We start from the raw sequence: 27,989 nt of genomic DNA on the forward strand, positions 1-27,989 counted from the left end.
ATTCATGATGTCAAGACTCTCCTTGAACTGTATTACTAATGGAAGAAATGAAGTGAAGAAGGGGATATTGAGAAGCAGCAGAGGCTGCAGGAATTTCTATGCTGGGGTTATGGCTTCAGCCGTGGGAAATCATGAAACACTGGGAAGGGAAAGTAAAGATTATGGTTCATACCAAGATAGCTCCCTCAATGGGCATTATGGCCTCTGTGATCTCACTCAAGTTGGAGGAATTCTTTGACCAATTCATGCTATTCTGGTTTCAGGTAACAAAAACAAAAATTGAACTAGTGTAAGGAAAAAAGGTGTTTGAACAACTAAGTCACAAGAGGAGATTATACAAGGAGCTTTCTTTTTTTTCCCTCCCTTTGGGCAAAATTAATTTTTTAAATTGTTCAAGTAGAGCTGTCTCCATTTTTCCTCCACTACTCCTCTCTACCCCACCCATCCTTACCTCCCACCCTTGATCCTACCCCCCTTTGGCTTTGCCTGTGTGTCCTTTATACTTGTTCCTTGATGACCCTTCCCCTTGTCCCCCATTATCCCCTCCCCCTTCCCCTTCAGTTTGTCAGTTTGTTCTTTATTTCAATGTCTCTGGTTATATTTTGCCTGCTTGTTTGTTTTGTTGATTAGGTTCCACTTATAGGTGAGATCATATGGTATTTGTCTTTCACCACCTGGCTTATTTCACTTAGCATCATGCTCTCCAGATCCATCCATGCTGTCTCAAAGGGTAGGAGCTGCTTCTTTCTTCCTGCTCCCTAGTATTCCATTGTATAAACGTACCACAGTTTTTTGATCCACTCATTTACTGTGATGGGCATTTGAATGTTCTTGAGACCTATCTGGGCTTTTGGTGCTTTAAAATGGCAGCTTCTTTCCTTTTCATTGTATCCTGGCCATCTCTTCATAAAAGGAAACAGATAGACCAGCTGGAGACCTTTATATCTCAAAAGCTACCAGTGAATGACAATATTAACTCTTTCCTTCCCGAGCACAAAATTGCCAGAGAAGAGCCTCAGGGTTGGGGGTGTGGGGCTCATTGTATCATGGGGGCAGATCTAAGTTAAACACGTGCCGGACTGAGGGGAAGGCAGTTCCTAGAAAAGAGTACTGAGCAGACATTTCTAGGTATTCCCTTGCGGTTTGCCAAATCACAAGTTGGTTACTAAGATGTGTTTTTTTCCAGGTTGCAAATAACAGCAACATATTCTAGTTAATTCAACTGATGTATCCTGATGGATAAGGATACATAGGAAAGTAAATAAATCAATTTCAGAAAACCTCTAGCAATCCAGTTAGCATGTCCTTTCCACACCAAGTAGCCAAGGTCCTCTCTTCCATGTTCCTTTCTTACAATGACTCAGTTGAAATGGGAAGCAAGTGAGAGCAGACACATAAAACATTAAATCTTGACTCTAGCTCATTGCTTCTATGTTCCCACTCCTCTCATTTCCCCACACAGGGTACCAACTTCCTAGGTCTCTAGGGTCTCCTATTCAAAGCATTCAAGCTAGACTCTGATTGGGTAGACCAGTCACCATAGAATATAGGATGTTTTCTTGGGGGTAGAGCTCTCACACCAATTTATTTTATAGGGTGCTGGTCAGGTGCCCAAGTCTGGCCAGGATCAATCATTGTTTCAACAGTTAGAACCAGGGAAATGGGATGAAGGCCGAAGAAATTGAGAATTAGAGGAAAATCATGGATGTGTCAACTAACTTAATTGGAGGATACCTAGAATGAGCTGTTTAGCATCTGAAAAAACATAGACTAAGTTTTTTTTAATAACCAATGGATATTAATTGAAATCCCTCTTTTGCCAAAAATTATTTTAGATGCATGGGTGTGACCAAGATATGTAGGAGAGTTCCTGCTACAGAAGAGCTATAAAATTGATGAGGGAGCAAAAACTATCACAATTGACACAAGTAGAAAAAACCATCAAATATTGTGCACCATCTATTTCTTCACTCTTTACAATGTAATTATTATCATAAAGATTTCTTTTTTTAAAACTCAGAAACTTAGACTTTTCCAATAACAAGAAGTTGGTTTTTTTGTTGTTGTTGTTGTTTGTTTGTTTGTTTTGTTTTAATCCCTTAAACTACTCTGGGGACACAGTGGAAATTTAAGAAGTAGCTTTCATGAAAAAGAGGTATCTCAGAGACATCATAAGAAGCAGAAGGTGATTTAGGAAAGGGGACTGAGAGGAAACTGAATGAAAGAAAATGAGGTGTGGGGGGTGATAAAAATAGAAAACAAAGATAATCCCAAAGAGCAGTGTGCATAGTTCTGCTGCAGTCAGTACCATCATTTAGTCACTGTGGTCTGCTGTAGGCTTAGTTTCTCCAGGCCCGAGGCTGCGTCTGTGTAAAACAGTAAGCTCCGCTTGTTTGGCCTCCTGTCTGTGCCTGCTACTTGCCAGGGGCCTAAGAAAGGGAAGGCTTCAGGCTTCTGGGATGAGGCTGCTGTTTCTTTCTGTTCTCAGCTCCAGGGAAATTCTGTGGGGACCAGACTATAGATAAAAGATGTGGGGGAGGAGTAGGAAGGTCTTAAATGTTGAGTGAGGAGGCAGGGTGACTTGATTTTTAAGTTCCTCTGATACATTTTATTTATGCATTTGATGCTTTTGGAGAAACTGAAAAAGGGGGAAATTCACAGGTAGAATGCTTGTGCAAACAGCAAACCAATAACCTACTACTGCCTGAGATTCTGGCCCCTGCCCAGGGTACAGTTTCACAGCGGCAAAAGGCAAGTGGTATGTGCTGTGATATGACTCAATCCCAGCATGTGTTAGACCAAGAAAAGCCCAGGAATTCCTATAGCTAGCAATGACCTGGGGATTGACCAGGGTGAACTTGCACAGTGAGAACATGGAGGAGGCCTAAAGCTGGGGCCATTCACCTGGTCGTTTGAGACTGGTTCTATCCTGACATGGGCATCTTAAATTCTTTCACCTGAGCAGCTCAGGCCTGGGACAATTTCTGGCCCTTTATGATCGAATTGGTAACTTTCAATTAGAATCTGTTTAATGGGAATGAACCCCAAAGCAAGTTGTCCTAGAGTCCAAGGAAAAACCGAAAAGATCCATAAAACTAAAAATCAAAGGATGTAGTTCTCCATATGTTGAATCGTAGTTTGACTCAGTGCAGGTCAGTTTGGGAGCATGGGAATCGGGGGAGAGTGGGAAGACAGGAGGTTGTGTCCCCGGGGCTACCTAATCTGCAGAGGCTGTCCGATACTGAACCAGCTTTTAAACTCACTTCAGAGTGTGGAGCGTGAGGCGGTACAGAGAAGAATAGGGGCTTTATGCCTGAAGTAACGTTTTATTTTCTCATGTTTCTAGGGAAAGTCTAGTCTTTGGGTGAGCACCGTGGGCCAATGGAAAAATGGTGAATTTCATATATATATACATACAAAATCCATATATGAAATTCACCATTATATGTATAATCCTTTCTGTAAGCATCCCTCCAGTGGTCTGGCACTTCGTGGGCCAGCTATTCCGGGCCTCTGCTTCATTCAGTGCGTGGCCTGGGGTGAGCCCTTTAAATCCAGCTCGTGCTCCCTGACAGGTGTTTTCCCAACTCCTGGGGCCGACGATTTTGGAGAGAGGCTGAACCAATGAGATTTTCCTTTGGGGGAGGGAGCGGGGATTAAAGGCGTGGCTTGTGGGTCGTAGCAGGGGCGGGGTTTGCGCGGCTGAACAGAGCCAGGCTGGTTGCGTGGAGGGTTGTTTTATCCGCCCCCCCTCCACCGTTTTTTTTTTTTTCTTCTCCTCTGGGTGTCTTATTAATTTCTCCGTGGGGCTGCAGCTGGAGACTGCGGAGCGTTGGAAATGACGCTTGGAGCTTTAATTACCGCAGCCGCCGGACAAGTGTGAGGAAAGCTGACAGGAAAAAGGACTGGATAGGGGGAGAAGAAGCAAGAAGCTTCCCCCTCCCCACTTTCTTCCCAATTTGGACTGGAGGTGCTAGGAAACTATAAAGGGAGCCGATCAGAGCCCGGCCCGGGCGAGAGGCCGGAAACCTACCGCCCCTTTGCAATCAACTTTTTTTTGGAAACCTTTTTTCTCCCTTTCTTTTTATTGTTGCCCAGCCAGTGAGAAAGAGAGAAAGTGAGCGGGGAAGGAGAGAGAGAGAACGATCACACAGTGAAATAGCTGCACAGTCCGACCAGGAGCTCCACGCTCACACACTCGGACACCCTTTCACACGCGCACACACGCGCGCGCACTCACGCGCACAGTGTCCCCCTCCTCGGGTCCCCAGACCTGGTCCCGCGACCGTGGACTCCGTCGCCCGCGCTCGGAGTCGGTGCACCGCGCGCGCGACGCGCCAGTCCCCCTCGCGCCCCCCACGCGCGCCTGGCTGACGGATCTCTTCTGCGTGCCCGAAAGGGGATATGCCATTTGGACATGTAACTGTCAGCACGGGATCTGAGACTTCCAAAAAATGAAGCTGGCGACAGGACTGTGCATCTGGGTGAGCCTTCTGGTGGCGGCGGGGACCGTCCAGCCCAGCGCTTCTCAGTCAGGTGGGTCGTGGTTCCTTCTCGCGCTCCAGTTGTTGAACCTGCTGCGGGCGGCTTGGCAGCACGGGTGACTCCCTTGCCCCCTTTGCCCAACCTGACAGCCGCTGGCGCTCAGGAGAGGAGGGATCAATCCACCGGGTCCTCTTCCTTGGGCTCTTGGTCACCTCTCATTCTGTCCCCAAACTTATCCCCAGTGTGTGCATGCGTTTTATTTGTCGTGGAAAAAAAACAGCACCCTGCATCCCTATCTCCTTTTCCATTCTCCTTACCCCCCCCCCTTTTTTTTTACATTCTCACGCGTTCTCTGTGAGCCTGTGCGGGATCCCTTATTGTCGCGCGTGTTGTGAGGGACAAGGGAGACCCAAACCCCGAGTCAGAGGAGACCCTCCTCTCTCGGTCTGGTCCCCTGGTCCCGGAGGGAAGAAGCCTGGGAAAAGCGCGCACCGCCCCGGACGTGGAAGGGCTGGGGTCCCGGGACGGTGCCAGCTGGGCCCTTCAGTGCGGGACCGCGGTGTAGAGCGCAGCTTCGAGAACCCGCTTTGCACCTGTGTGTGCTGCCGGCGGCCACTGCGCCTTCAGTCGCCCGAGCCTTGCCGGGTCACACCCGACTAGAGCCCAGCCTGGGCTGCTGCGGCTGCTGACAGGCGCGCCGCGGCCCAGGGGCCGGGAACTCCGGGCCTCCTGGGCGGTAGTCCCAGAGCTCTCGAGCAATTGACTTGAAGGGAGCTTGCCTGCCTGCCTGACCTCTTTAAAAAAGAGAGAGAGAGAGAGAGAGAGAGAGAGAGAGAGGTTGACAGACTTGAGCCGGGAGCCCGGCCTTCCCGTCGGTTGCTGGGTTTGGCTCCAGGAAGAGTTCGTCCTGTAGTTAAACTTGCTATTGGCCGGAATCCCTCCAACTTCTCTGTTTACTGCCCAGTGCGGCTGGCGAGCCGACCAGTCGCGCGAATTGATTGAACCGGAGGCGGGCGCGGCTGTGCTGGGTGCGCGGCCACTGTTTTCCAGAGAGCTGGAGCCCAGCTACCTGGACAGGCCAAAGGCTAAGCGACCCCCGGGAGGCAGCGCGGTGGGGCTGGTGCGCCGGGTGGGCTGGGCTAATGGCAGCACCTGCATTGCCAGGGAGCTCAAAGTTTGACACTTGAGTTTCCTGGGGATGAAAGTGGGACAGGAAGGGACCGCAGAGAATCGGTGTTTGACACGGCGAAGGGAGCCCTTTGGGGGAGCGGGAGAGATTTCCGGAACGATCCGGGGCTGCTCCCGGGAGCGTGGGAGGCAGCCACAGGAGATAAAGCCCCCGGGAGTGGCGATGCGGAGAGCTTTAGGCCCGGGGAGGGTGTCCTTCTGACCTCACCAAGAAAACAGTGCGCTGTAGTTTTCCCGCTCCGCCCCAGCCGCCGTCGCCTCCCCCTCCTAGACTTGACTAGTAAATAACAAGTTACAATCATAGAGCCTTTCAAAATGACCTTCGCATTGCACAATGTGCGCCGTTTGTACTGGTCGTTTGCACCCTCCCAGTTACTCTGAAATTCTTCATGCATACCAGGTTCTGCGCTCCAGCCACCTCCGGAATTACACCAACACGGACTTGAGATTCCAAGCGGCCTCTTAGATACATCCCTTTTTATCTCCCTCCCCACTCCGAGTCCCTTCATATTTTCCTTCAATGGGTTGATTATACACATTGACCCATTCAAAAGCAGTTGCGACAGACGAGCAGGCTTAGCCGAGAGGAATTTCTAGGAGGCGACCTACTGGGGGCTGTCTGGTTCAGCTTCAGCCGCTGGAGGACCAGGCTCCGAGTCCGCAGCAATTTGGTATTAACTGTGTGGCTTGGGGTTGAGCTATGCCGAAAAGCCCTTTTCAGAATTTCTGCAAGGAATGTAATCCAAATTAGTTCTGCAGCTGGTCTCTTCTCGCTTCCCGCCACCCCCCCCCCGCCACCCCCCCCCCGCGAATTGTCAGACCCACAAGTGAGCCCATTTAGAACGCGAGGATTAGCGTGCCATTGTTGTTCCGTGTGTGACTCTGTACTTGAAATTCTGGGGACACAAAGGCGAGCCTCACTTGTTCAAAACAGTGATCTAGATAAAAGGGCCGCACAAAGAAAAGCTGTCGGGTGCATCCCTGGTATAATCGCAACACGCAAGCTAAGGTGACCCACTGGAAACTGTAAATGCCCCTGGGGACTTCTTTTTTCATCCTACCCTACCCTCACCCTTCCGCACCTGGCAGGGAAAGTTCAGCCGGTTTTAATGTAGTGCTTTTATAAAACCAAGTAACTGTCTGGGATGTGAGTGAAGATCTGTGTGTTTGTGGCTGTGTATGTGTGGCTGCATGTTCCCAAGTAAATACATATTGCGTCTCCACTCTCGTGGTTAGCAGTCAGTAGCAGTTTGGAGGAGTTTGTTTTGGTCCAAATGAGAAATTAAGTGCGGATAAGTAAACTAAGCTGCCAGAGGGCGACAAGATGTTGAGTGAATTGCTTTTAGATGAAACAAATTAAGGAAACGAGGGAAGACAATCTGCTTCTCGCATTATTAGACACGCTTGGAGTTCAGGGGAAAGCGGCATATTTTTGAAATGCTAATTTCTTAAGAAGCAGAAGGAATGCACCTTATTTACTGCTCTATGTGAATAGAATAAAAATATGGGGAGGGGCACGACAATTCTCTTGAACGGAGTTAAGATATTTCTGAAAATAATTGTAACTGAGCAGGATCTGTTCTTGTTCTTTAGCTCTAGAGAAAGCGATGTGTGTGTGTGTGTGTGTGTGTGTGTGTGTGTGTGTGTGTGTGTGAGATTCAGAAGGACTTTGCCTCATTTCTAGTGATTCATTTTATCAAGAAATACTATAGTCAAGGGCCCTTTCAATGTCTGCTATAAAGCCCTTACCACTAAAAGGAATGATTCCAAAATTTCTGTCTTCCTGGTATGATTGAAAAAATAATCACTTTCACCTTTGTATTGAAATGAAGTACATGTGGTATGAAAAGTATAGTCTTATTCACCTTAACAGATACAGGGTGAGCAAGTTAAGTTCCCATTCCTTATTTGCAAGTGACTTAGTCCTGCTTTCATTCTATAAAAGAACATGCATTTTCCTACATATTTCAGATGTGTCTCCAGTCTTAAGGGTTGTTTTGCCTTTGAGAAGAAAAAGGTTAATACATTTAGGTAAATGATGGGAAAGATGTTAAATATATTTTCAGAATAAACCCCTCATCAGTTCTTTTTCCTACCTGTGTTTGCTGTAAACACACCCATGGGTGCACTGTTTCCCTTTTTTTCTTTTAATTTTGAACATCTTATATATGCAAAAGGGGTCTTTTTACATTTTTTTCTTGAGAGTGCTTCTTAATAAATTTATACCTATCACTGTTAACTGTGCATCACTTTGGAAACACTCTAATGTGGACCATTGTGATAAAATTGAAAGACTCTTGGTTCTGTCATGATTCCTGTTTTCTGATTTTCTTCACAAATTAAACCACTTTTATTTATTTTAGTCATGAGTACACCGAAAGTCAATTTTTTGAAAATCAAGGCACGTACTGCTTTTTATATTTTTCATTTAGTCACTGGAAATGTGTCTTAATTAAGAAATTACATTAGAATGTTTACCAGGGCATGTGCTTCATGGAAAATTTAATGATTTTCTACTCTAACCTGAATGCAGTAAGTTTGCAATGGCTGAGTTTTAGACTTTGCATTTATTTGAGGTAAAATTGTATTTCCTCCTTAAAGTGGATTCAAATATTTAGTATTCATGAGCTTTCATCCCTTTGGTTTTTAAATAGAAGTGCTATTTATCATCTGTCTTATGCATTCACCCTTTCTATTACTATAGATTCTTTTTCTTTACATCTTATTGTTTATTGAGTTTATACATGAGAGTATATATTTTCCCCTCCACCACTAAGCATATTCTTTGTGTGTGTGTGTGTGTTTTCCCAGCAACCTGCCACTCAGCCACTGCAGGAGTCCTCTGAGCCAGTTTTCATTCTTTCTTTCTGATAAATCTGATATGGCTGGTTGGCTGGACAATCGCAAGCCATTCCATTGCTCAAATGTATTCCTGAAAGACAATAAAAAGGCATCGATCCAAGATCACTAACACATCTCAAAAGCTCGGACTCCAAGGCCATACCTCTCCACAGAGAAATCTCTTTTTCCTTTACTCTTTCCCTTTTTTCTCTTCTTGACCAAAGAAGGAAGGTAGAGCACAGCCATTTAAAAAAAAATGTTGGGGATGCAAGCAGTTGGGGTCTTTCTAAATATTCTCTGAAGCTTGGTGATTAGAGCCATCTTGAGATGAATGAGTATGTAAGGTGCGCCTTTTAGGCAATAAATTAGGGTGCCTTAGACTTTGCTGTGCTTAGAAGTGGTGTCATTTTTATCTTCTTTCAATCCAGTTATTAGGAAAATTTAACATGTTAAAAATAGCAGCAGGGTTTTGCTTTAGTTTACAGGGTTCTGCTGCTGTTGGATAGCATATGTGATATGTAAGCGCCTAAAACATAAGTAAAACAAATGACCAAAAAGGTGTTCTGTTACCTGCAAACTCGCTGGCCCTGGCTGTTTGATTTTACCCTTTGTGAGAGGTACAGTTTTATAGAGATGTTAATATTTACATTGAAATTAGCGTATACATGTTCAAACCTGTAGCTGTTCTACAAGAATTAATCAAGTATATCCCATTGTTTCCTTTTATAGTGATCTACTGAGTATGTTGTGCTGGCTAGAATTTAATCATATTGTGAACTAAATCATTTTAGAAATGGCCTACTATGTTACATTTGACCACATGGGATCCAATTACATCTTTTCTCCAATACTCATTTTCTAAATTATTACAAATATTGGGCATTGGAGTAAAGCCTTATATTTCATGCTTTCTAATACAGGTATTGATTGAAGTTTACAGTTTATAATGACAAATAATTTCTTAATTTTTTTCTTTTTATAATGAAAAGATCTTAAATCAGTGTTCCCTGAAACTAGCTCTTCTGCATAATGCAAATGAAATTTGAAGTGCCTGTTCTGTGGGTGTGACCCAGGACATAGCCAGGTGGTTAAAATCAGAATTTCTGCACTGTGGGGACATTTCCTCTATTTTCTTATTAATACCCTGAGCATCCCCGTGTCTTTGTGACTTGGCTCGTGCACCTTGGGGGGACGTGCATGTAGTGTAATCTCTATTTCATGCTGCATAGCCATTTTTTGCAAAATGTCTTCAAAGCCTTCTGTGATATTGAGGTACATTCCAATAACAAATTACTTGGTATCTTTAAAACGTGTACACATATTTTAATAAACACAATGGAAAGTTTCTCGCAGACCATCTTGTTTATAGGAGCACCTGCTTAAATGAAATAAAGAGGTTATTAACTCTAAAGTATTTGTGTTTGAGGCCATTTCCCCAAAATATTAATTTTCAGAATTGTCCTATGGTCTCTTCAGATCTCATTGTATATGACTTCATTCTCTTTTTCTGAGTCATTGATAATTCTGACATGCTTGTTAAAGAAACGAACCTTTTCTCTAATGTTTTAACCAAAGGTTTAAAGCTACATCCTTGCTTTTAGATTTGACACGTACACTAGTGCTTTCTGTATGCACTACTTTTCCATGAGGGAGGAGAACTGCTTCATATCTATAACATAGAGGTGGCATATGTCGATATTTTGGGGTCTTATTCTAAAGTGCTTTGTTTGAAAATGTAATAATTGTTTTAGAGCTATTTTCATTTTGAAAAAGTGATTGTTCTGCAAGCCTGTTGCTTTGCACACCTCCAGCGGGCAGCAGCCGCATAGGACTTAATGGGAAAGGCGAATGCCTGAGCTGTGGGTAGTGCAGCAGCAGCCTTGCTCTTGTGTGACGCTGCAGAATAAGAGTGAAAAGAAATGGGTTCTGGTCAGAGAGTCATTTTCTTTGAGATCTTAGGTTAGAGTTCTTGCTCTGTGTCCCAATTTCTTTATCTCTATTAGTGTAGCTAAAAATGATACCTAAATGATGACATAATTAAAAAAAAATGATTTAGTTAGGAAAAGGATGTTCAAACTTTTAAGAAAAGAAATCCATGGATTCCCATTATTTTTATAAGTGGACCTTTTTGAGTTTTTAAGCAAATCCCCGTGTGTAGCCCTGGCACTGAAATAGGAGAAAGGTGGAAAGAGAACACTTTTGTCACAGCTGCCCACGTCCCCTGTGGGCGTCCCCTTTAGTGTCCCCTGACTGTGTCCCTCCCCCACGTCCTCCCTCTCTTTTCTCTCTGCCCCTGTGCTGGCGTCACAGAAATCGGGCACTATTTAGGAACCACAGATCTAGTCCTCTCCTTTTTAAAATTTTTTAAAAAATTAATTTTATTACATTTTCTCCATTACCCTGTAGTCTCCTTAAAACCCTCTCCCCACTCCCAGCAATCACCAACCACACTGTTGCCCACACCCATGAGTCCTTTTTCCTTCTTTCTCAGTCCCTCCACCCCTTACCTCCTCTCTCTTTTAACTGAGGACACGGGGAGCACCGGGAAGTTAGGTGATGTAAGTTAGTCGGCATCTTCGGGTAACATTACCATTTTCTTGAGCATTCATAGAAATACTTGAAAAGTTTCAGGCACTTAAAGAGATAAACAAATACAAGGCTGTGTTGCTTTAAAAGAGCATTGCAAAATTGACACGAAACCAAAGGATCGGAACCATGGGCCTAATTATCAGACTGTGAAGTTCTCCTCCAGGGGGAGACAGTGGAATTATCAACATCTTTACTTTTATTTAGGAAGTAAGCATTGATTGCATGTATCTTTTACAGCTCATTGAGATTGAAGAAATAAAGCACCTTTGTGAAGACAGTCCTGTAAGAGGCTCTGTTTACTTAGCAAGGCCTGTGCTGGGTGTCTCATTTTGACCCTGAAAGTCAGTCAGGTAGAGGTTACCCACACACATTATTGTGATCACAGCACCTTCGAGAGTTTCTTTTATGTTGACTCTTATAAAGATGATCAATAAGTTGACAAATGGTTATTTCTTCATTCTTTATTAAGTGATATGCATGCTTAAACAAAATGGATCATAAGGATAAACAGGGGGCTTCTTGTCACCAATTAGTTGATGGCACCTTAATCAGCAAATCCATAGGGACACTTCAAATTTGTCCATGTCCCTCCTTGGATCCAAGTTATTTACCTTTTATACTGTCTTTGTTGGGTTCTCTTTGTTTTCTGCAGGCCCCTACAAATAAAATAACACAGTTGTATTTTTTGCACAAGTGCATGAGCTCAGCTTTAACTAGCAAGACTTGATCAATTTATTTCTATTGCACACTTGCCTCCCTCTAGCTGCCTTCTGCAAGATGCTGCCTCTGGGCCACATGAGCTTGCAAAGTTGTTGACTTAACCTTAAATCTCTCTTGGTGCTTTCCTCACGCACCAGAGATTTTTCAGCCACGGTCAGCATTCTCATGGGCCACAGTGACGGGAAGGAGGTTTTGGCTGGGAGAGTCAGTCCTGTTAGGAATTGGAGGTGAGAGTGGAGCCTGTGAAACATTAACATAGATGCCTTGTAACTTCCTGTGTACCATCATTAAACTTCTCCCTTGAGAGGTAGAGGTAGGTCAGTATCATTGTTAATCATGTTATTTCCAATATTGTAGGGGGGGCTGAAGCATACTAAACCTCAATAAGATATGTAAGATTCAGTGTCTGAATCCTGACAGTTAAACTAATTGGAATCAAGGATGCATATGTGTGTGTGTGTGTGTGTAAATTTGGAACATAGTCTAACGGTGTTTAAAGAGAAGAAAATGAGTATGTGATAACCAAGTCCAGTCTTATGGGTTTCTTACCAGGTATTGTACGCACCAGACTTACCTAGTCAGTGTTCCACAACTGTCCCTTGGTGGTTGTCTTTGACTCTGCCGACCCCTTTCCTCTGGACTTCATGGTTCACCTGGTGCCTCTGCCTGTCCCAACTGTTGAATTTTTTCAGTTCTGCCTTTAATCATACCTCATCATTCCATCTTCCTTCACTGACAACCCTGGACTATAAATAATCCTTATCTGTACCACTTACCTGGAGTTTAATCTCAAACCATACTACAATTTAACTTTTCTAAAAGCAGGAGTTTTTATTCCCTGCAGAGAATAATGTGGTACCACATATATAGTAAGCTCTTTAAAATATTTTTTAATGAAAGAATAACATACTTTTACTGAAACAGTTTTAAGTTCATTCACAGATGGTTATTATTTGTAATTAAACCATATAGTGCACAAAGTAAGCTATTCTAAAAACATAATTATAGAATTCTTAATAATAGATATTAGACATGTTTACCCTGGGAATTTCTTTAGTTGCCTTTTCAAGCTTCCTGGGGTATTTCTTTCATTGGAGTATTTCCAAGACTGTATCATTTGTCCCCATTCTCATTTTTAGAGCCTGCTCATAATATGCTACAAAGAATTTCTGTTGGTTTTATTTTTGGTAAGTTAAATATATGTGAATATCATTCTAAAACATGTAAGAGTTTTGTAGTCCACTATTTTTATGGGGCCATTACATTATTTCTTTGTTTTTACATATTTATTTATTTTTATTTATTGTAGATTATTTATCCCCCATTTAAAAAAAGATTTCATTTATTTATTTTTAGAAAGGGGAAGGTTTGGAGAGAGGGAGAGAAACATCAATAGGTGGTTGCCTCTCACGTGACCCCCAATAGGGACCCAGCCTGAAACCCAGGCATATGCCCTGACTAGGAATTGAACCAGCAACCCTTTGGTTTGCAGATCGGTGCTCAGTCCACTGAGACTCACCAGCCAAGGCTTATTTCCCACTTTTAATTTATTAAAATTAAGTTTATCAGGATAACATTGGTTAGTAAATCATGTAAGTTTCAGATGTACATCTTTATATTACATCAGCTCTGTATTCCATTGTGTGCTCACCACCCAATCAGGGTAGCAGGAAGCACGTACTGACCCACCCATCTTTGCAATTCAGGACCATGTTAGGAACTGAGAAGCACATAGAGAAACTCAAGATGCCAACTTTCCCCTTTCTTTTGAAGACAGATAGACAAGGCCAATGAAACACAATATGAAATTAGGTTACTAAGCGATTTTTCAAACTGTTGGGAGGAATAGTTGCCTCCAGAGAAATGCTAATAGTATTTTATGAAAAAAGGGTTCGAGCAGAATGCGGCATTTTCTATTCCTAGGTATATGCAATAATATAACTTTCTTAAAACTAATCTCTTTCAGTATCTTAAAATAGACACCCTGACACGTCCCTACAGTTTCCAAAGGATCTTATAAAGGAAGCCCTTATCACATCACCGAGAGAGGTGGCTGGGAATCTCCTGGCTGCTCTTCCATGTGATTTGGTCTGCATCCTGACAATTGATGAAATGGTTATGGTCTTTATAGTGCCCGATTCTGCTGGCGAAAGTGCTCTCCCAGACATTTCTTCTCAGGGTCCCAGGTTTGGAGAAACTATCAACCTTTCTAGGTCACTGTGGTACCCTCATTGTCTCTTAATTTATAAGGGCCTGAGAGAGTTAATATAGATTTCAAACTTCTCCAACAGTCTGCAGAGTAATCTGTTCATGAGAGAACTGGGCATTGGAGACGTTCGGACCTCTGTCTGAAATTCCTTTAGTACTTTCCTGATTGTCTTTCTTAAGAATATCTGAGAAGAAAGTTTGAGTCAGGAATTACTGTTCCTTCTTTGCAGATAAGGACATAGAGATAGGAAGAAACAGAGTGTGAGGGTGAAGCTTGATTGGTGCACCAGTCTGGTGCAAGTTGCTTGTCTGCCCTGTCCTGAGAGCCAGCTGGTCTGCCTTCTGCTTCTCAGCTGCTTGAATATTTCTCCCAGTGCCAGGAGCTAGTGGTACCTCTGCAAGGTGTGGCTCCTCCACTCTACCTGCCCCACTGTGCGAGGAGGGGATGCTTAGCACACCACATGCTCCTGCCGTCACATCATCAGCCCCTTTTGCTTTCCCTGTAGCCTCATGAAGGAACTTGTCCAATACATCTGTCATTTAAGAAGTTCCCCTTTAGGTTACTATGTATTTCTCCTCCTCCATTATATTCTTCAGAGCTCCCTCTTTGTACTCTATATGTTAAGGAAACAATTATATAAACCCTGGCTTTTTTAGGAAACTTCAAAGCAGAGACATATCCAAGCTTTTGAGACATGTATTTATACAGAGTGGAAAACCTCTTTAAAAGCAATACAGAAATGGAAATACCAGCAGATTAAGTACAGAGCCTTGGGAGGCACCAATGTAAGAGAGTAGCTCTGAAGTTGAAGGCTTTTACTGTGAATTTTGGATATAATTATGTAATTTTTAATTGCTTTCTACTGGATGTAGTTGAACTCCGCTATTAACATGCATGGCTTTGAAAAAAATGTCACATACAGTAAAATCACACTATAAAGCACTTTAGTATAATCTTTGTGTAACATAATGTACTTTTTATACAGAGATAATTTTCAGAATATTTTCTTTCTAAATATGAACTTGCCTAATGCAAATATATAGCTATTTTCTTGACATGTTTTAAAAATGGGTCTTAAAAATGTAATACTGTGTCTTATGTAGTTTTATAGTTTATAATGTTTGGATGTGATTTAAAAGAATCTTGCTAATTTGGGTGCATAAAAGCTAAGTATAATAGCTTTACATTTTTAATCATTTGTTATTTAGCAGAGATAAAAATCCACCTTTGACTTTTATCCTCTGGCTAAGTTCAGTGTGACCATTTTAACTACAATAAACATTCTTGCTAGCTGTGAATAAAACAATGCATCTAAATTAATGTCAGTACGCAGAAAGCTCTGATATTTGTCCATGTTTTAACTATGTTAACACATTTAAGTAATGATAAAACAATGAGTATGACAATTTCCAATTTTACTGTGTAAAAATATCAACTAAACAGTTAATAATACTTCCCAGTTGTTTTAACTGCAAATTTAGCAGCCCCATTGTCCCTGGTGATATATCAAAACCTCTAAAAGTGTTCTTGGAATTTATAGAAACTGAAGTGATTGGCATTCAGATACAATTCTTTAGTGGCCTTTTCCTTTTCTTTCTTTCTTTTTTTTTAGTACAAGGATGAAATTTGAAAGTATGGAAAGCTTTGAGATAAATTGAAATAGACAAAACATTTTATGCAACTGTTGGTGAAAGGGACATCCATTATTTTTTTTTCTGTACTTACTATATTGCTTGTGGCCAGAATTAGCACACTATGAGCCAGAGAAAGAGATAAGACAAATAGAATGGCACGCAGCTAATTTCATTTAGCAAATTTAGATCTGATACATGCTATTTCGCTCCTGTAAACTGACTCAGTCACTTCTTGAAAGGTGCAGACGAAACTGGTCTCCCACAGTTTAACAGCTTTCACTCACTACTTATAGACCATATAGAATAAACTTCTGTAAGTACCATATTGCTCACTGGCAGGATGAGCACTGGGGAGTTAGATTTATTGAGAGAAAAAAAGGAAAAACAAAAATGCTTCAATCATTTCAGTTCTGCAGAAAGTAAAATATGTCAAGTCATCCATTATTTTATGGTAATTTGTGATTCGAATCTGGTGTCTGGTTATACTCATATTGTGGAACTAGTCATTCATTGGATATAGAATTCAACAGGATGGGATCCTCTGTGATATCAGCAAGTGGCTCTAAACCAACAAACAAAAAACCCCTAAAACCCAGAACTTGGTGTTTGTAAAAATGTGCCATCAGCTAAAAAAAAAAAAGAAATTTTAGAGACATTTCTAAACGAGGCTAATTTGTGTAGAAAGATGGCCACATAAGATGGCAATGTAATTTTAGGAAAAAACAGGAATTTGTACAAAAATACCCATATTTGGGAATACCTCAAGGGACATTCCTCAAAGGATATTCTAACATAATGAATTGTAAGGTATCTAGAAAGTTATAGCACAATTCACGTATCTGCTAGAGCTTTGTCATGGCTCAAGACTGCATTTTCCAATCAAGCTTACTATAGAGAATAATTCTCATATTCATGAATTGTTCATCTCATCATATTTCCAGTGGTGATTTCAAGGTTAATTTTTTTCAGACGGCTTCTCTCTTGATTAAAGTTCATAGTAATTGTATATGTGCTGATGTAGCACATGAAGGTTTTAAAATAATGACATCTTTGATTTGATACAAAGACAAGATCAAATCTTTTCAATGCTGCCTATTCAAACATATGAAAAAATAACTTCAATGTTTGTTTTTGATTTCTATTAAAAATATGGAGACTTTTGTTTGGCCTTTAGAAAATCCTATGAAACCTGTGTAAGGGTATAAACAACAAAGACTGTTCTGTTACCAGACTAATATTCAAGACCTACATTTCTTACAGTTTTACTGATTGTTAAAATATTGCAGATCAAGCAACTAAAGACTTAATGCCCAGAACAGTAATGGACCTCCACATTTCTGCTTTGGCACATGCTGTGGCCCATTCTGATGTGTCTTTGCCATTATAGTCACTGAATCCTTTCTTACTCTTCTACATAATATAATTTTTGCTGCATTTGGAAGGAATGGGAATATTCATAGTATTATACTAACTTGGCCACAATGAAGTATTGGTTCATGTGAGGTAGTCATGGTTCTACACTGTGTATCACAGTGTAGGTGCTTTTTTATTTCACTTGAGGTTTGAAAAGAAATGGCTTAAGATGGATAGACAGAGGGTCTTGCCTGCAGATTGAATTAGCCTAGAAGAAAAATCTCATGAGTGGGGCGGGCCAAAGGACTTCAATAAAGCCGATGCTATGAACTCTTCTGAAAGCAGGAACGGATACAAATGGGTCATATGTCTATTAATTGGGCTTAGGGAGAATCTCAGTTTGAACTTGTGATTGCCATAATAGGTGTGGTAATCACCGTGTTGCATGCTTATGTTATTAATCAGAATGAGCAGTTTTCTGACAAGGTGTCAGCTGTCCCACGTGCATGTATTAAGTCACTTAAGACATGGAACTCTCCCTTGAGGGCACCATGCATACTTTTTCAATTTGTGGTGGATCAGGAGAAGAAAATATCCAATTTAAATTGTTTATACAATTAAAATATAATACTGTGATAGAAATTATGGATTAGCTTGATTATGATGCTCTTGCTAACTTAGGTATGTGATTCTTTTTTTTTTTTTTTTTTTTTGCAAAGTAAACTGTATTACATCAGAGTGGTGGAGTACCGTTTCATTTGAAGAATGATTAAAGAGAAGTAGATGCCAAGCATGAAAAAGAGGAGGCTTGGGAAGGGGACATGATAGCTATCTTTAAAAGTTGAAGGGTTGTTACATACAAGAGGGATTAGCACTATTCTGTGTAGCCTTGGAGAACAGAAACATTAACAGCTGCTTGACATTGTAAGGCATCGGATTTCGGTTGAACACCATCAAGGAGTTTCTCACAGTTAGAGCTTTCCAAAGTTGGACTGGACCGTCCTGGGAGGTGGTGAGTTCCCTCATGTGTGGGGTGGTAGGCTCTGATCTAACCTCTTCTGTGATGATAAGGAATGAACGAGGCAGCTGAGGAACAACTGGTCAGTGATGCTGGGGATGGGGATTTGGTTCCGTGACTTCTGAGGGCCCTTCCCGTCCTGAGAGATGGCCGCAAGCACGCTGTGCCCAAATATCATTTCCTGAGCTGCAGAAAGCAGAGGCAAGGAACACAAACTCCATGTCTCTGTGGCTAGGATTCCCCCCCAAAGGCTTTTTGTCACCATACCTTCTCTTCATAGATCAGAAGATTTGTAAGGGGTCCTTTAAAGATTGTTTTTCGTCTGGGGAAATTATGCTGAGTGAAGTAAGACAGTCAGAGAAAGATAAATACCATAGAATTTCACTCATGTGTGGAATCTAGTAAACAAACAGAACAAATAAGGAAAATCGGGACAGACTCATGGATGGAGAGCAGGATGATGGCTAGTGGAGGAGAGGTGAGGGGGGTGGAGGGACGGAGCAAAAAGAAAACGGACTCACGGACACGGACAACAGTGTGGTGATTGCAGAGAGGAGGGTGTACAGGGGGACTAAATGGTAAGGGGAAAGATACAATAAAGATTAAATAAATACAGATTGTTTTCCAAACATATAAAAAGGTTTGTTCTTATTTTTTCTCAACAGTCTTTATGTTAGGCATTTATACCTCTAAGTTAATGTACTGTAATAAACAATTTTCAAATTTAAAAACCAGACAACATTAAATAAAAATATACAAACTTAACAATATATATTTCATTGTGCTCCTGGGTTACCCCAGCAGGTGTTTATAAGACTGAGTCTAATGCAACTAGTGGGGAGAAATACATAAGCAGGGAGGCCACGGAGCAGGAAATTGGATACCCGGGCCTTCAGTTGCGAGTGGAGTATAAATTGTAGAGAAATAGCAAAAGAGGGGTGCTTTCCTAAAGGAACTAAAAATCAAAAGGATACAAAAAGATGAAGGCACATATGTATATCTCACTTACAAATTAAGTAGCTCTTTATTAGTTAGCTTTGGGAATATTTTACTTCAAGACCTTTAACATTTCAATCTCTTTTACTACCTCTTTTAGATACACACTTTAAGACACTAAATACAATGTTTTTTTCTTTTGTGACCATTTTTTAAACATTATTTTAGAGTCTCCTGATATGAGAATATATGAGGTTTATCTACAAAGTATCCAACCATGTAATATGAAAAATGGAGACATTTATCGAAGAAGATACAAGATACAACAAACATTGTACATAGGACAAGGACACCTCAGTCCACTTCAAAGTTTGCACCTTGGGACCACACACAGTTCTCCCAATCACCATCAGCTGCCCTGTCATATTTTCCTGAATATCTTCCCTTTCAAAGATGATTTTAGTTTTGGGAAAAGCCAGAAGTTTCAGGGTGCCAAACATGGGCTGTAGGGGGTTGAATCACTTGGGTGATTTGATGTTTTTCAAAAAAAAACTCTGCATGAGACATGATGGATGAGTAAATGTGTTGTCGTGACAAAGTTGCCAGTCACCAGCTGCCCATAGCTACAACCTTATGAATCATCTGAACAGTTTCCTTGGAGAAATGTTCAAGCTTAACACAAAATTTGATGCAGATTTGTTGCTCTTCTTGTGCAGTCATTTTGAATGCGACAACCACACAGTGCACATGTTCACTCGATGGTGCGTGCTACCCCCACTGACTAGTACAGTGAAGTCATCATTGTTCACATATGCACATCCCAGTGCACTCCTCTTGGCTTCCAGGTTGCACTGATGTCATGCAAACCATTCTGGTATGTTAACAATGGCTGGACTTTCTGCAGACAGACCTCATATACTTTCTGCAAGTCTGTCTGATTCACCATCTCTCCTCATTGTCTGCAGTATATATCCATTTTAATGCCTCCTCCAGGCCAATTACTGTGACCGTGCTGGTAGTATTATGCATTTCCACCTCCAGTGTTCCCTACAACCTGAACGGTAGGTGTTAGTAACTCCATTTATGGGTAAGGAAACTGAGACTCAGAATCATATGATTGGCCAAGTTCACGGAACCACTTGTCAGCAGAGGCAATGTCCTAATAATGCACTTGGCTATTTTGGGGTGTACTCTAGACTTAGATTTGGTTATCTATCTTTAAAGAGACATTGAGTGAAGACAATCCACTCAACAAAAATTAAGTCTTTCTGAGGCTTCTCTGTAGATTTGCTCCTATTCATTTTTGTTTTGTCTTAGTTTCTGGATACCACCTTCCCCTGTCTCATGTCTGTGTAGCTTGTTCTGAGCTCTTACCGCTCACCAGAGCTCCAGCCTTCCTGTTGCTGCTGCCCTCCGAATTTCTTCACCTGGGTGTGATGGTGTCTGCGACACAATCTGTTGAACGCTTTACTTTTTACACAAGTTGGTGTGCTTCTCTTATCTTAATTGGTGCAATTTACTATAAACACCCCTGTGGTAACTTTTCATTTGGTAAAAAAAGCCGAGAAATCATAATATCTAATGTTTATGAAAGGCCTGCTGTGTCAGAAAGTGTGCCATGCACACTGAGATACACTGTCTCACTTCATCTTCATGACGTGGACGCTGCTGCCCTCACTGCACAGGCCAGGATGAGAAGCATAGGGAGATTAGATGGTTCACCAAATGGCACACACCTGTGCAGGTGGCCTATCAGCAGTGCCCAACCTCCTGACTCTTCATTTTACATCATCCAAATATCAATATTTTCTATGTGAAAATAAACTAAAACCTCTAAGGAGGATGCGACAATATAGATCCAGATTATTAACTATTTTATGCCATCAGCAATTATTTGATGTCCATAATAATTATTAGTAACCAGGTATATTCATGAATATGCCAAACTTGGAAAAAGGATCCAGTATATTAACAATATATGCTAGTATTCTATTGTCACATTACAATTTAGTACACTATGATACTTTAAATAGAGTAACTAGATTAGTCACTTTTCAAAATTTATGACATTAAGTAAAATATTGCAAAGAGTTGAAGTAGAGGTTAAAGAGAGGGACTTAAGAATTATATAGCCCAGGTAATCATGGCTATATAATTCTAATCATGTAAAGATGTATTAATTACTCAATATTTTTAAGCATTAATTTTCTCATCTAAAATTGGGATCAAATACTTTTAAGAACTTTAAATTAGGAGAGTTACATGAGGTAGTGTATGTAAAGCAGTGTTGATTGCACAGTAGTAAATGCTCAACAAATGTTAATTATGTCATGCATGCAGTAGTATTATTAGTAGTGTTATGGTAGCTAAGGCAGTTCAATGTAAAAAAAGAAGCATCGTAAGTGTAAACTAACAAAATGTTAAATGTGAGAAGACTATGGACTTTCTCATAATTTAAATTTAAGTTGTGCACTGTGTTTATAAACATGTGATCCCATGTTGGTTTGTAGAATTATCGTACGTATGGTATGGCCTGAGAGTTGTAAGTACGGCATTTAGGGAAGAATTTGGCTCTCTCTGAGGAGCAATTTGCTCAACTCATTTTTCCTTCCTACTGTTTTTATAGTTTTGGTATTTAACAAAAAAAAGCACTTAGAGAGACAATTTTGTTCCAAAGATTTATGTTTACCCTACAAACTCAAACCCTCTGTCCTTTCATCCTTATTGTTTTTTAAAGTACCTTCAAGAGAAAATTGTTTTTAATCAAGTTTATAAGGTAACTGTTTTATTACATTTTATAGGCATTTAAACTTTTCAAGATAAGGCACAACTAATGTATGACTGAATGTATTTTTTGGAAACATTTTTGCACGCGATGGCAGAAACTTCAAGATGTGTACAGAAATACTGATTAGATTGTGACACATGGAAAATAATCCGAAAATTGTTGCAATTATTAAATACTTTCCCTCTATCATGGTTTTTGCATATTTATTAAAAAATTAAGAAATCTAGTTCAAGTCTACACATGTCCTCATAAGGCTTTTCATTCTCAGAGCTATGTCAGTAGTGCCCACTTACTGATTAACTTTGGAGCACCTCAAAAGTGTACACATTTAAAAATAGTATTAACTATGCAGAGGGCAGTTTTTGCTCTTCTAAAGTTAATTGCTTGCTTTTCATGCAACAACCTCAAACTTCCAACAGTCAGTGAGTTAGGTCAAGAAAACAGTTATTTTGACAATTTGCAAATCTGGACATTTTCAAGGATGGTGTGCTTGCCCACATTGAAGCTAAACAAATAAATAAATAGATTTAGACTGTTGCCTTTAGACTGAGAGGTAGGTATTTATTTCACAAGCCCCAATCACTGGTTATTCAGCTGAAAGGTGGTACTTCAGAATAATGCGGGCAGCAGGCATATGTGATTAGGTTTCTAACAGAGTTTCTGATACAAACTATGAGTTATATCCTTGAAAGAGACACCTTGTAGCAGTTAAATTGCTAAAAATTTTAGATGTGAGGACTGTAACCCTCCAAAAATGATCACGGCATGCCAACACCTTTTTAAATTTTAGATGTATTTTGTAGATGCAGGTTTTGGCTTTGGTATCAAGGTTTTGTGTAGCTACGACTATGCTTTTTTTACTTAAACACAAACCAATAAATTGGAATAATAAACTATAATCCAAGTGAATACCACTGATTTCCCACATTGATTTTCTTATTGCTTATCATTAATGTGACATTCTGTTTAACTTATGGTTGATCACAAGTTTAGAAGACAAAAGTGGTATGTGTATATTTGAATATAAAGACATTTACAAAGATGTTTATTCAATTAAGATGTTTTGATATAGCTATTTTAAATGAAGATTTCATAAACAGATTAGACTTCATGAATGCAGTCTACAAATGAGGATAGTTGTTACTATGGTAACCTTTACCAGGTACTTGGTAGTGTAATTTGAATTAGTCCTATTCTACAATGAGGGTGGTAAGGTAATGAAAATTAGAGTAATTAACATTCAAGGCTTGAGTTTAAAGAAAGACAATACGCTGAGTTTGTGAGAAAAGCAGGCATATTGAACAGGGCAAATTAGGCTGGTAGGGATGAAATGACCACCACATTGCATTCAGCGGGACTCTCCTTCCTTTATCTCACTCCATGCTGGCTTTTGTTTTAGACCCTGTTGTTCTCCACCCCTGAGTAGTTCTAATTGCATCCATGAATCAGGGACCAACTCATTCCGTCCTTACAAAGCAGTCTTCATCTTTCACTGCCAGCCAATATCCTACTTAAAAACCAGTCTAGAGAGTGCCTGCCTTCCCAGTAGAAAAGGATGGTCAGTTTCTGTCAGTTTTGATACTAATTTTGACTTTAATGAACTCTGGTTTGTTAGGTTTCATGTATCTTTGAATTAACACCCTGCCCCAACACCAGGCACCAAACACGAAAGCAGTTTCCCTCTTTTCTACCTGTGCAATTTGGAGGGATTTGTCGTGATTCTAATGATGTCACTCTTTTTCTTCAGTATAGTCTTAATCGGTGGGTAGCACTTTGTTGTTTTTAACTTTTATTTTATTTCAAATCATTTTTACCCTCTTGTAGTTTTTGCAAATATACTAAAATGGATTGTCAGTGGAAATATCTGCCTGAAATGAATACAGCTTAAAAGCAGAAAATTATTGATTTTTAAAATGAATTATTTTCCTCAGACTTTAGTGAGGCCCATTTCCAATAGCCATTTTATTTACCCTTTATCTTTCCATGCAGTAGCTTTAATATCACCAAGGCCACCATCAATATATTCCTGAAAAAGATGATTATGATTTGCAGTTTTTCTAAAAAGAGAATTGGAAAGTTGAGTGTATTGTTTGACCAAACTTTGGTATATCTGTATTATGTAAAACTATAAATTATAGTTTAAATCATAATTTTTATATTTCTAATAATGATAGGATTTTAAAGTATTCCAATTATGTGGAATTTATTGTACATTAAGAAAATTAAGGGATAAATGATCTAGACTACATTATGTTGCTAAGAAGGAGGAGAGCAAGCTTCTCTGGATTTATCTGCACTTTAAGAAATCAAGTTTAGAAAAGCAACTTGGGATTTATAGGGTTTTTTTTTTCATTTTTCTCGACTAGAAATCTTGAGTAGGAACGCCAGTGTGTGGGATTCCGGGAACACACAGGAATGGTAGCAGTGGGAGTCCCAGATAAATATTTCTGAGGAGGTTATAAGCAGCTGTCCGTTTGGACGGTGATCCCTATTTGGAATAGTCCCAGGACTTGTGACAGAACTCTTCTCTAGGATTATTGCTCTACATGCAACTATTCATGTCCCAAGACCTTACAGTCACCCCGCCCCCTGCGCTGTTTCTCCAGCAGGAGTCAGATGTGGAGTTAGAGGCTGGGCTCAGGATGCGACCTTTGCACTAGAGTCACTCCTTTTGTCCAGTTCTCCCTCCTGCTCCTGTACTTCCACTATGAACAGCCTCATTTAGCTGGAACTCTTGATGGTCTAGCTAGCCTATTTAGAAATTATTAAGTAAAAATGAGTTGCCAGAGATGTACCTAGCAGGGCCTTTCAGTGCCAAAAATGATTTAGTTTTACACAAATATTTTGATTCTTAGTGGTTTCATGCATCACTGCCCTTCTTTCAGACCATTTTGTTATGCTTGGTAGTTTTTACGAGTATGCAAATGTTGGAGTATATTTAGAATCCTTGACACTGTTAAATGTCCAGTTAATTCTCAAGATTTTTAGGTGGATCTTGGGAAATTCTGAGATGAAATGATGTAATTTGTAATTGAGGAATAACATTCATTCATGAATATAATTTGCAGTGAGGATATTATGGAGGGAAAACTAATGGGTGTCGTATCTGTCCTTGAAATCAGAGACAATGATTACAATTTCATTTTCTAAGACTATTTTTTCCTGGGATGGAACCTCTGTCCCTTGAAAACTGCAAACTGAGATGTACTTACCTAGAAAATCAATTCTTTATCAATTAATTTACTAGTGTATTAGACTGATTTATAGTCAAAGTAGATCTATGATAGTTTCACCAGAAACTAGGCACTAAATATATATAATGTGTATATCTCATAGCTGAGAACAATTAAAACTACATAGATATTCTCGAAGAGTGATGATATACTTTGATGTTTTCTAAGTTTTGCAACATTTTTACAGATTGAAGGCCGAAACAGCTCCACACGGTAGGATAGTGTTATGTTTTCTTTTATACAGTGTGCAGTGTTTTAATTCTCATAACAGGCGTGCTCAGTTTTCCAGCAGGAGGGCCCTCAAAGCAAGAAGATGCCACTCGCTTGGCAGATTTCTGTATAAATAAATAACACTCTGCACATTTCTTTCAAATACCCCTGTAAGTGAGATAATGCTATATAACTTTTTTTTATTTAAAAAAATAGCTGTACTAAGTCAGTGACCTGTAATAAATAGCCCTGCAAGGAGAATTGACAGCCTCATTCACCTTGCACCCATGCAGAAATAACTGAGCTCTATTTCCATGGCTGGAGGTGGGAGAAGAAAGAGAGAATGAAAGAAAACCACCGACCTTGGATTGCAGTCACTCTCATGCTAACAAGGGGGAGTTTATACTGACTGTTCTTATTACATTGAATTTACCACTCAACATGCTGCAAATAGCCCCTTGTATTCCAAGCGTTCGGGTAGTCATTGATTATAATGGTATGGTGGATACATAGTAAATAGTCTATTTCCATTTCCCTGAGTTCTGAATACTTTTCTGTTACCATTTCATCAACAGGTAAAATATTGTACTGAGAAAATCTTTTATTGAATAAAACAGTACAGTGATTATAAATCCAGTTTTTGGACAAGGATGGGAATGTATGTTTAAAGCTTTTCTAATATAAGACATGACAATATCATCTTCATATTGTCCTATACTTTTCCTAAAAATTGTAAACATTGGAATGTTGAATAAAGAAAATAGAACCATATGCTACAGAACAAACTAAAACTAAGACCTTTAAATTTTTTCTCAATGAAAATATTAAAAGATTTTTAATTTAGAATTTTCCATTGTGATTCACAAACATTGTTGTTCTAAGACTTTCAACAGATGTTATACAGAGAATATAGAAAAGTTCACAGTGATTGTCAGTCTGAAATTAAAGCCTTTGCTCAGACTGATTGCACTGAAATTTATGGAAGTCATGCAAACATAGTTCAATGAGGTTTCGGCCATTGTACTTATTTATATATTCTGCCTAGCCATTCATTTGTCCAGCACCTAACAGGCATTGCACAGCAGTGGGATCAGACAGCCTGATGTACAAAAACAAAGACCAAGGGTACTTGGCCCTGGCTCCACAATTAGATTATTTCAAGACACATAAAATTCAGGTCTAGAGGATTTAAAATATTTGCCATCCACAAAGGAACATCAGTAACAACAATACTTGAGATACTCAGAACTTCAGGGTGATTTTATAAATAAACACATAAATTCAGTACAATACTGAGGTTGTAGGTTATTTTGGTTATTATCATTTTAATCCATTTGAATGTTTGCTCTGTTTCTAATATATATGAGACTTGGAATTGCTTGCAGAAAGAGTTCTTAAAATGATAATTTTTTCCAGTTAATTTACAGAGAATAAATATAAGTCTCAGAAAAGTTATTTGCCTAAGAATAGACAGCCAATTAGTGGAAACCACTGGAACCATATCATCTGACATTTTTGTGTTACCTTTGCAACTGTTCCATGCAGTTGGAGGAGAACTAGATTACTAGACATTTTTTTTTACCCTGCGTTCTATTTTGTACATTTAAAATATAACTTTTAGATTTCCAGTAAAATAATATATTTATTCAGCAAAAGTAAAATATGCCAAACTGAGGAAAATATCTTTTGTAATCTCACAACTAGGAAAAACAACCACTTATATTTTGCATTAATAAATTGTATGTGGTGATGGTGTTTTAATATCCAAATGAGTGTATGTATATATCTGTGTAAATCTATAATAATTTTTACAAAAATGGTATTGTATTTTCTGTTTGTACAACCAAGTTTTGTATTTATTTTATATCTTGTACATATTTTTATATCTGGAATTCTTATCTATACCAATATATTTAGTGATACAATTTTTCCATTATTTAGAAACAATTTATCTACTAAATTCCCTTATCTTGGACTTTATATTTTTTTTTCAATTTTTATTGTCCTCCTTTGTTAAAAAAGTCTCAGAGAACATCTTTCAGTTGAATCTGTCTACATAATTGTGATTATTTTTCAGAATAAATTTAGGCAAGGTCAAAATTAAGAAAAATGTAAACTTTTTATATTAATTGCTTTATTACTCTGGAGAAAATTTTTACTAATTTACTCTCTTGTCAACCACTTAAAGATTTATTTTATTTACAATATTTTAGGTTTGTTTTTATTTCATAGGCTTCCTAAATATGAATATGAATATTAATGAATAGTTTGAATATCAATATAATAAACTTTTATTTTTATCTTTATGTTAAGATATTTAAGCTATCTTTGTAATAATGTTATTTCCTGAAACTATTCTTAAGAGTCATGTGTATTGTTGAGGTAACTATAATTTACTTGCTTGTTTGTTTAAGATTTTATTTATTTTTAGAGAGAGGGGAAGAGAGGGAGAAAGAGAGAGAGAAACATCAATGTGCAAGGGAAATACTGATCGGTTGCCTTCCACATGCCCCCAAGCAGGGATGTGGGATCTGGCCTGCAACCCAGGCATGCACCCTGACCAGGAAGCGAATGAACCACAGACCTTTTGGTTTGTGGGATGATGCACAACCCACTGAACCACACCAGTTAGGACATTAAATATAATTTAGTCTCTTCTTTTAAATTACATTAAATTTTAAAGTCTGTTTTATAGTATTATTATATGATAGCATGAATTCATAAATTTCTATTAAAAGACCTGTTTATATTTTTTAAATTTCTCACCACTTTTAAAAGAAGTAAT

General features: G+C 39.5%; 1 protein-coding gene across 6 annotated transcripts in view; it reads left to right on the forward strand.

The window, feature by feature from the left end:
* Nucleotides 1-3,756: 3,756 nt before the first annotated feature.
* The window catches only part of ERBB4 (erb-b2 receptor tyrosine kinase 4), a 969,394-nt gene continuing 945,161 nt past the window's right edge, over nucleotides 3,757-27,989 (forward strand). For all 6 annotated transcript variants that reach the window (XM_045852658.1, XM_045852676.1, XM_045852684.1 and 3 more), the window contains exon 1: nucleotides 3,757-4,536. In XM_045852658.1, coding sequence (XP_045708614.1) covers nucleotides 4,455-4,536 — 82 coding nt within the window. In that variant the 5' untranslated portion in view covers nucleotides 3,757-4,454. The remainder of the gene's footprint in view (nucleotides 4,537-27,989) is intronic.

The sequence above is a fragment of the Phyllostomus hastatus genome, unplaced genomic scaffold (genome assembly GCF_019186645.2).
Source record: "Phyllostomus hastatus isolate PE091 unplaced genomic scaffold, TTU_PhHast_1.1 phas_contig_137, whole genome shotgun sequence".
Taxonomy (NCBI): Eukaryota; Metazoa; Chordata; class Mammalia; order Chiroptera; family Phyllostomidae; genus Phyllostomus; species Phyllostomus hastatus.